A 10,558-nucleotide genomic window follows, 5' to 3' on the forward strand; every position below is an offset into this window, starting at 1 on the left:
CTCAAGGCTAGCACTCTACCACTTGAGCCACAGCTCCACTTCAGTTTTTCTGGTTAATTAGAGATAAAAATCTCTTGGACTTTCCTGCCTAGGCTGGCTTTGAACTACAATTCTCAGATCTCAGCTTCCTGAGTAGCTAGGATTACAGGCGTGAGCTAACAGTGCTCATCTTAGTTTTACTTTTTAGGCTCTGTATTTGTTTTTAAATTTTATTTCCATCTCCAATTTCAGAATGTTGATGTTTAAAAATGTTTTACATCTTTTATAATGGGACAGGCACTATAAAATATATGTGAAATTCTGCCAGGTGCTGTTGGCTCATGCCTGAAATCCTAGCCACTCAAGAGGCTGAGAGCCAGGATATTGGGTCAATGCCAGCCCAGGCAGACAAATCTCTCTAGTTAACCAACCAAAAGCCAGGAGTGGAATCTGCTCAAGTGTTAGAGTGCCAGCCTTGAGCAAAATCCAAGCAAGAGCACAAAACCTCAGTCCCAGCACAAAAATATTTCAAAAAAATTAAATGCAGGCAAGATTCTGTCAAATTATTGGATATGTGTTCAGATAAATGATTTAAAATGCATGTAGAGAAAAAAGAAGTTTAGATCGGAAGGTGAGAATAAGAAATATTATCAGTACTGTAAAATACAGAATTTGAAAGTGTGAAAATACAGGATGACATTCTTTTTTTTTTTTTTTTGTCTGTGTGGGGTTTGAACTCTGGGCCTGGGCGCTATCCCTCAGCTCTTTAGCTCAAGGCGAATGCTTTACTGCTTGAGCCGCAGCACCACTTCTGGTTTTCTAGTGGTTTATTGGAGATAAGAGTCTCATGGACTTTCCTGCCTAGGTTGGCTATGAACCGTGATCCTCAGATCTCAGCCTAATGAGTAGCTAGGATTACAGGCATGAGCCACCGGCGCCCGGCCAGGATGACGTTCTTGAACTTGCTTAAGACATAGATAGTAATTTAATGAAAAATAATAAACATTTAAAGTATTGCCTGGGATAAAGTCACATATTTTTGGGAGAACTATGTCTTTAAAAAGCCCATACTGAATTTTAGTCAAGTTCATGAGCATGGATACCTGTTCTCTATGTTCTTTCTGTACTGCAAAATTAAATGCTGTGGTTTGATTTACTGAAGTTCTTGCATTGAAGTACAGTTTCAGGTTGAAATGAAAGGTTAATATGAAAGTGGAATTTGGGAAATTTTCAATAGTCTTCTTCTGCTGCACTGGGATTTTCAGAGCTCACAATAGAAAAAAAAAGTTCACTGTTGTATTTTCCTTGCAAAATCAGGAGTTGCCCACTGTTTAATGAAGTGATTTTTTTATGTGCGCCAAGTTCATGCAGCCCTAACTTGAAGCTCTTCTATGACATCGGTGCTGACTAGAAAGACAATTCATTGAGGTCAGAGGCCCGCATAGTATTTTACTGTGAGTAGTTATGTGGGATTTAGTAGGGAATAAACCTTAGGTGTTGGAACAGCAGTTTGTCCCAGCAAATATGGCTTTCATATCATTCACATTCCTGTTGACATTCATCTCATGACTGTAGTCTTCTTCACCTGTCAATGTAGTTCTTGTCAGTGTGCTCAGTTGTTTGTTTCTGAATTCATGTAATCTGGGCTGTGTTGTAATTCTTTTTGATTTCCCTCTTCTCTCTGGTCTTCCAGGGAGAAAACCCATCTTTTCAGTTTGCATTCACAGCAGGCCCCACCAACATGACCAGCACACAGTAGGGGCACAGGGAAATTCATTAAGCAATCCATTTGCAGATCTGCTAGGTTTCAATAAAACACTAACTTTTAATAACTCTACTTATTATTCCATAACTCTCCAGGCACCATTGTGCCTTGTAAGCCTCATTCTTGAGCTAACTTTGGTTTTGATTAGCACATAGGATTCTTGTATATTTATGAGGTGATGTTTGAGGCTTGTACACATCAAATAAGGTTAAGGATAATGACCATAGGCATTGTCTTTCATAGCTTCCCTATAAAGAGTGCCTTACAAATCCATTGTCCTAGCTATTTTGAGATGTGCAAATGCACTATTAACTTACTGTGAGGTGGAACTTCAGAACTTCTTCCTAATTGGAGCTTAGGACCCATCGGCCCAACATGAACCTGTGCTGAGTTTTTCTGCAGGACTGACTGGAAAGATCAACAAGGACTCCACTCATCTGGAGACTGGTCCAGCTCTTCATGTGGACTCTCATCCTCCAAAATAAACTCGTTTCCTTGTATGGTAGCTCTTCAGACAGTGTTCCAGACAAATAAAACAGAAGCTGCCGGGTCTCTTGAAGCCTAGCGTCAGATGACAGAAAGTCATTTCTGCTGCATTATTAATCAAAGCAGGCACACGATGAGATCAGATTTAAAGGAAGGGGAAATCAATGCTACCCCTTGTTGGAAGGAAGGGCAAAGTCACATTGCATGGGTGGGGACATCCTGGGACAGTGGATTTTGTGGCCATAACTTACAGTCTATCCTCTAATCCCCTCTCAGGAGGGCAAGAATCTCCTCCAGCTTTGCACTGGGCATCCAGCTCCAAGTTCTGGATTGTGCAATCTGCTACTGGCTCAGGTATAGATGAGGCCCCTGGGTGATCAGTCTGGATCTACATACCTGTTGATGTGAAAGGAAGATATCTGTTTTCCATTTATCCTACATGCAATGGTGAGACAGGACAGTGCATGTAATGGAAAAGAAATAGCAAAGATGATGCAAAGTCTTCCTGAAATCCCATGAGCTAATGTTCAGCTCCTTGAACCCATACTTGTCTCTTTAAAAATGTTTATTTTGATAGTACTGGGGCTTGGACCCAGGACTTCATACTTGCCAAGCTGGTGCTCAACTACTTGAGCCACGCTGCTAGTCCTATTTTTGTTGGTTATTTTAAAGATAATATCTCTCTTGCCAACTGACGGTGCACCTAAGCCAGAATCTACCTTCTTTAGGCTTCCCATCCAGACTAGAATAGCAGGCTGGGTAGGCTTATCAAGATTCCCACCATGCCGGTGGAATCTCATGGATGTTTCTGCCTAGGATTGCGATCCTCCCAATTTCAGTCTCCCTCATAGTTTGGGATGACAAGAAGGGGTCTCATGAACTTTTCTGTTGTGACTGGCCTCAAGCCATGATCCTCTCATTCCCAGCCTCTCAAGTAACTAGGATTATAGCACGATCCATTGGCACCTACCTGGTCCTTGTCTTCTTGATATGAAATGTCTTGTAGACTGCAAGTTTTAGTTTTATTAATCTACTTCCTAGCCACTCAGATTCACAAAATTACTACAAATGAGGCAAACCATGTTTCTTTGGGTCTAGCTTATTTCACTTTAATGTAATTCTTTCCAAGTTTTTTTCATTTCCTTATAAATGGAGCAATATCATTCTTTCTGATGGAAACATAGAATTCCATTGTGTATATATACCACATTTTCTTGACCCATTGGTCCACTGAGGGGCATCTGGGTTGATTCCATATCTTGGCTATAGTAAACAATGCTGCAATGAACATGGTCATGCTCGTAGATTTAGCATGCTTGGTTTGTGGTTATTTGGATAAATGCCCAGGAGTGAGATTGCTATGTCATAGAGAAGTTCTATGTTTAGCCTTTTAAGGAACCTCCACACTGCTTTCCAGAGTGGTTGAATAAGTTTACATTCCCACCTACAGCCCCGCCAGCATCTATTATTGCTAGATTTGTTGATAATGGCCATTCTAATTGGGGTGAGGTGGTATCTCAATGTTGTTTTGATTTGCAATTCTTTTATGGATAGAGATGTTGAACATCTCTTCATGTGTCTATTGGCCATCCTTATTTCTTCTTCTGAGAAGTCTCTCTAAGTCTTTAACTCATTTACTAATTGGATTGCTGTTTCTTTGAGAATTTGCTTTTGAGGGGTTTAATTTTTGAGCTCTAAGTATATTTTAGATATGAGGCCCTTCTTTGATGCATAGCTACTAAAGATCTTCTCCCATTCTATGGGCTTTCTAGTTATCTTGCTAACTATGTCCTTTGCCATGCAGAAACTCTTCAGTTTGATGCAATTTCATTTATACAGCCTTTCTTTGATTTGTTGTGATTCTCCATCTTTACTTAGGAAGTTTTGACCTATGCCAAGGGGCCTTAATGTTTCCCCTATCCCTTCCTGCAGTATTTTCATGTTATCTGGCCTTACATTGAGGTCTTTGATCCATTTGGAATTGATTCTGGTGCAGGATGATATATCAGGATCTAGCTTCAGCTTTCTGCACATGTATAGCCAGTTCTGCCAGCTCCATTTGTTGATGACGCCGTCTTTGTTTCATCCTGTGTTTTTGGCTCCCATATCAGGTAACAGGTGGCTATAGGTCTGTGGGTTCATTTCTGGGCCTTCGATTCTATTCCACTGGTCCTCAGATGCATTCTTGTGCTAGGATCAAGCTGTTTTTTTTTTAAATTATTACCATGGCTTTGTAATCAAGTTTGAAGTTAGGTTTTAATGTTCTAGCACTGTTCTTCCTGCTAAGGACTGTTTTTGCTACTTGGGATCTTCTATTGTTTTGGAGTACTTTCTTTGAACCCCAAATCTAATGTTTGAAATAAACTTTCACCCTCTTCCCAGCTGTTGGTCCTTCAAGGCCTGAAGGAGAATGTTGCCCTCTAGCCAGTGAAGCTGGAGTAATTTAGATCACAGATGTGGCCTCCTACCACCTCAGTTTTATTCTGTCAGCAGAAATAAGTCTCTTGTTTTTCCCACCCTCTGCCTATAACCCAAGTGTGAGCTGCAGGGGCGAGGCGGGGTGGGGGGTGGTCAGCATAGGATGTGTTCAGCCCAGCTCACTCCTGGGTTATGTTCCTGTAATCTTTCATGTATACACCTCTGACTTACTGCAGCACTGCGCGATGCTCTACTGCACATACATCATTGTTTGTCTAACTCTGCTTCTCTTGTTTTCATGCCAAAAATTCTATTCTGTTCATCTCTTTGTCACCACTTATACCTAGCACAAACCTTAGCAATTAGTCTCAACCCACTTTTTTTTTTTAAAAAAAAAAACAGATTTGCTGAGGGTAATTGATGAATAAACTTTTCATAAGTATAGGGCTTGTGTATTGCAAAAAGTATTCACCGATAGTTTCCAGAGGGCTACTCCAATTGCTTATATATTCGGTGTTAGTATCAAGCCTTTAAAACAATACTTTATCGCATGAATTCGAAGATGAAATGCATTTGCGATTACTTCTAAAGTTGAACAACTGACTTTTTGGGACATGTCCTTGAATGCTGTGTCACCTAACCAAATCGTGTGTTTTCACTGCAGATGAGCAAGAGGTTGTACAGAAACGCACATTCACAAAATGGATCAACTCCCATCTGGCCAAGGTAAGAAAACCATGTAGAGCTGCAGGCTTGCGAAGTCCGAGTGAATAAACCACTGAGCACACCATGCAGGGAAGGCCTCCTCCCTCATCACCCGTCCTGATCAGTGATAACGGCAATCCCACCGGTTGGCTTAGTAGCTTCATAGGTGGTTTTCAGGTAGTTCATATTATACAAAACATCACCATGAAAGTCCTTGAGCATACACTGGGCATGTGCTTGTGGATTTTTCTGCTTAAGAAAAATTTCTAGAAATACAGTATTGTCAATAGCTATGTACAATTGTGATTTTTATATGCCAACGGCTTATTGTCAAGGTGACTTCTGTTTAAATATTTCTTTAAATTGTTCCACATGTTCAGGTGATGGATGGCGGCTACAGATATTGAAAGTCACCTTTCCCCTTTCCCCCTTGTTCCGTGGCCTCATTCCTGCTTTGGTTTGTTCTACAGTCTCTCGTTTCTGTTGGTATTTCTGACCACATGTACAAAAGGGAGCCTGTCTTTCAGCTCCCAGAATGCCACCAGGGACCCACACCCCTCTCTCAAGGCCATCCCCTCCTTCTGCTGTAGAACTCAGCCACCCAGAGCTTCTCCAGGTCCTATAGCAAACAGGGCAAAGCTCAGAATGTTTTCAGTTATTTTTGCTTCTTTGTGCCTCACCTTTCCATGAGCTTCCGGAAGCTGTAAACATCGTTACATTTTCAAGGCAATGGCTAATTGTTTGAGTTCTCTTGTAACTGCTAAGAACTTGTGCACAGTGCTAAGCACTCTGCAAGCATGCTTAATCAAAACTAGCAGAGCCTTAGCTTTTCTGGTTTCACTTGAATAGCCTAGACATCGCCTGATGAAAAAAAAAAAGTGGAAGAATAGTTCAGTATTATTTAATGATGATGAACTGATCAGCACAGGTTATATCATGATCTATGGCTTGCACACCTGGAAGTGGATTCTATACTGAGAGTGAAGTCCACATGAGAGGCTAAAATCCATGTGTTTCTCCTACACTATTTATTCAGGCATGAACAATGCCATTTAAAAGGCTCAGAAACGGGTCAATATCTTGCATGCACAGGTGATCCATTATTCCCTCCATGTAAGAGCCATTTTGTCCCCCCCATACTTATAATTTTCCTTTCTTGAGTCACCTTGAAAACTGAAGACCGAAGCAAAAAAATAACACCTATGGTCATTACTTTGAGCTTATCTATGCCAGCATTATAGATCACTATCATATTTCTCCAAACATAGCCCCAAACCACACATTCATTGACTCCTATTTGGAAAACACTCTGAAGATCAGATCTGACACCATACTGTGCCGGGGCAGTTGGGAATTTATTGTGCTGATGTCAACATTTCTGTCTGCCCCAGCAGTTGGACCAGATAATTACTGTCTACCTCTTCCTCTCTTCCCCAAACTCTGTCCATCAGTGTCCACACTGAGTTTCTGTTTCTGCTGTATGCCTTCACCATTCTTCCAACCACTTCTCTCCCATGCCGGTATCACCTCCGTCTACCCCTTGCCCATCTCCAGGTCCAGTCCCTTCTGTGTCTCTACTTCAAGTCTCCTTTCCCCTGTCTATGTCCATTTACATCTCCATTATATCCATAACCTTCTCTACATGCAGAGCCTAAACTTCTCAGCCCCACTGAGGTTTTATTTATGTATGCTGTCAAATTAAAATGGAGGCACCCTTCCCTCTCCATGACAGTGTGCTTGCTTATGTGACAGTTCTGAAGTGATAGCAGCTGCTACAGAGACAAGGTCAGTTCCAAGTATGACCTAGCTTCTGGATCAGGCATTGTATGACTTCTTGCTGCCTTCATGAGTGGGCCTGCTCGCCAAAGCCATTCTGGGGTGCTAGAACATGATTGGATGATTGCTCCCTTCACTTGAACACCACTTGGCTATAACAATGCAGAGATGATCGCTCTCTTTTTCTCTCTCACAGACACATTCACACACACAGTGACAGACACATCATTGATCAATCTCTGGAAGTGTATTCCCAGGATCCTAATAAGTTTCTCGTGAATATAGCTTCTGAAAACACTAACCTATGGCTTCTGATGATCAGCAATACACAGAAATCTCTCCAGATAACAGGCTTCTAATTGTAGAACAGGCCCAAAGCCATACTGTAAACATTTCCTCATAGAAAAAATAATCCACAAAGAAGAAACATGACTTCTTTCAATTCTGAGTGATAGTCTTTCAGGAGTTTCAGAAGCTTGCGATGTCTTCTGGAGTCTCTTGAAGTCAGGTTTCCCACTGGTCTGGCTTATTTAATCATTGGGCAGATGGCTTAGCCTATCACTGAGAAGTCTTCTTCCCCCAAGATTGGGCTTGCACTGCTGTTGGTGTTTTATAGAGCTGGTGTCATGTGATTGCAGGTGAGATTGAGTCTGGTTTGATATTTCTCTATGCATTGCTTATTCTCTTTTGTGTACTTTGTCAGTGAGTTCTGTCTAGTTTGCCAATGTGTTAGTCACTTTAGGCTGCTGAACAAGATAACAGAGTCTAGGTAGGTAAAATGACAAACATTATTTATATCTGGCAGTTCTGGGAGATAGAATGTACAACATTGAGATGCCAACAGACTTAGTTTGTTTTTTCTTTTGTACTGGTACTGGGGCTTGAACTCAGGGCTAAGCACAGTCTCACTTCATGTTTTTGTTCCAAGTTAGTGCTCTACCACTTGAGCCACAGTTCCACTTCTGGCATTTTGCTGGTTAATTGGAAGTAAGAGTCTCATGGACTTCTCTGCCTTGGTGATTTCAAACCATAATCCTCAGATCTCAACCTCCTGAGTAGCTAGGATTATAGGAGTAAGCCACTGGCACCCATCCGCATATCTGTCTGTTGAATGTGAAAAAACAAGAGTGTTCAGTCTACAGCCAACTCTAAATTGAGTCCAAAATCTGACTTGAAGCAAATGAGAATTTCTGCTACATTTCTAATGTGGGGTTAGGAGCTCTGTTCTATGAGGTCGGTGGTCATGAGTTTGTCGTTATTTTCCTAGCTGATGCTTGCTTGTATGGTTGACCCTGTTATTCTAGCTTTGTGCTTTAGGATTTTCAAAAAATAATCTGATTACCAAACAATTTCAATAAAATAGAATGTTATTGAGTTGAATTTAATTCTTTGCTTATGTGTGCCCTGCTTCCTTCAATTTTCTGTTGATTCGTTATTTTCTCTTTTTTTTTTTAAACACATCTCAACAAAACTTTTTTTCTTGTCTGGTCATCTAGATTTCAGGTTTAAATACTCCATGATGGGCCAAGTCCTTTTATCAACCAAGAACAAGAGAAGAGAAAAAAGTTGAGTTAACAGGAGAATGGGCTAGAGTTTAGCACTTCTGGAAGACAACTTGTAAATGTTTTATCCAGTTTTGGTTGTCTGAGCAGCTAGAGTCATGAGAATCATTGCAGGCTGAAATGAGAACAATACATTTTGAATTCCTCCTAATATCTTGCCTTTTAAATATTTTAAGCAATCTAAAAATATTAAAAATTCAAAGGATCATTTAGAAGCTTCTGAGTTTGAAAAGAAAACATCAGTTTTCTCAAACTCTATTTTTACAAGTTGACTCTTTCAAGACAAACTTTAATAATTGGTAGTGTCAGGTTTAAGGCCTGAGATATTGAGTTGAGAAGCAAAAACTCTGGTCTCTGTGGCCTGTCTAAGGCCATTCAGTTTTGGGTTCATAGGGGTGATGTTCAGATATGCTTTAAAAAAAAGTGAACTGAGCCAGGTGCTGGTGGCTCACACTGGTAATCCTAGCTATGCAGAAGGTTGGGATCTGAGCATCACAGTTCAAAGCCATCCCAAGCAGACACATCGGACAGACCTTTACCTCCAATTATCTATCAAAATGCAAGCAGTAGAGATATGGCCCAAGTGGAAGAGCACCAGGCTTGAGTGAAAAATCAAAAGCATGCACCAAGCGCACACATGTACAAAGTGAATTGGGAGAGTTGTTTCTTCTTAAAGGAAATTTTCATTTGTTTTCCTGCTTTTCTAAGTTGTAAAGTCATAAACTGTTTACTTAAAATTAACTTGTTTACTGATGCTATTCCATGTTGGTAACAATTCTTTACAAATATTTTGACAGCAGTTATGAAGAGATAAAGTGCCACAAATGTTTTTTTTTGAAAAATACACTTTTCTCAAATTCAATACCTCATAAAAAATAGGGAAGAAACCTGAAGACTTTCTGTGGGAGTTCTATGACATTTTTAGTACAAGGACATAAATTATTCAAATTTGTAGTTATAATTAGCTATTCATTTTCTGATGTTTCCTTTGTTTTTGAATCCAAGTCTTAATGCTTCTGCAATTATGAAAAGCACTGAAATCTAAAAAAAAAATGCCAAAGAATTGTAATAGACATTAACAAAAGTTAGTGAGTGGTTGTTACTTAATCGGTCTGATCTCTCCTTTCTTTCTGTTATTAAAAAGAATCTTGTCTGATCGTACTCGGTGAGCTCTATTATTCTATAGTATTCCAATGTTGGTTGGAATGGTGGCTTTTAAGAGGCAGATTCCTGATTCCATTCTAACTTGTCAACACTCCTTGCTGCCATTTGCCAACGGCAATACCTTCACATCTTGTACGAAATCCTCAAAATGAATAAGTATTATGCTTACAAACTGTGAACCTAAAAGGCATAAGTCTGAGATCATTAAGGAAGTGATAAAGCCAGATTTCAATTTCAATCTAAGACTGAAATTCAGTTTTCAAATCCAGAAGTCAGTCCCAGGGATCCCAAACTCGGGTACTGCTGTCTGCCAGGGCTTCTATATCAAAATACCACAGACTCTATGGATTAAACAACACTTATTCCCTGCATTACTAGAGACTGGAAAGTCCAAGGCCATGGTGCTAGAAAGTTCATTTCTTGGTGAGGGTCATCTTCATGTCTCAGAAGAGAGAGAGAGAGAGAGAGAGAGAGAGAAAGAGAGCTGTGGGCATCCCTCTTTGTCTTCACTTTGCAGAGAGAAGGCACTCTGCTCTCTCTTCTTAATGTTGTAAAGATGTTAGTAATACTGATCAAGTGGTCCTTTCCTTCCTGCTCTTATCTAAACTTTATCATTTCCCAAAGGAAATTCACTCCAGTGAATTTGGTGGGAAGCACACACATTTAGTCCACCACAGGCACTGACCATTGTGTCTATACTCAT

The 10,558-nt window shown here is 40.3% G+C and overlaps 1 protein-coding gene across 1 annotated transcript in view; it reads left to right on the forward strand.

The window, feature by feature from the left end:
• The window catches only part of Syne1 (spectrin repeat containing, nuclear envelope 1), a 388,103-nt gene that overhangs the window by 42,742 nt on the left and 334,803 nt on the right, over positions 1-10,558 (forward strand). The window contains exon 2 of the mRNA XM_013026970.1: positions 5,313-5,374. Coding sequence (XP_012882424.1) covers positions 5,313-5,374 — 62 coding nt within the window. The remainder of the gene's footprint in view (positions 1-5,312; positions 5,375-10,558) is intronic.

The sequence above is a fragment of the Dipodomys ordii genome, unplaced genomic scaffold (genome assembly GCF_000151885.1).
Source record: "Dipodomys ordii isolate 6190 unplaced genomic scaffold, Dord_2.0 Scaffold98, whole genome shotgun sequence".
Taxonomy (NCBI): domain Eukaryota; kingdom Metazoa; phylum Chordata; class Mammalia; order Rodentia; family Heteromyidae; genus Dipodomys; species Dipodomys ordii.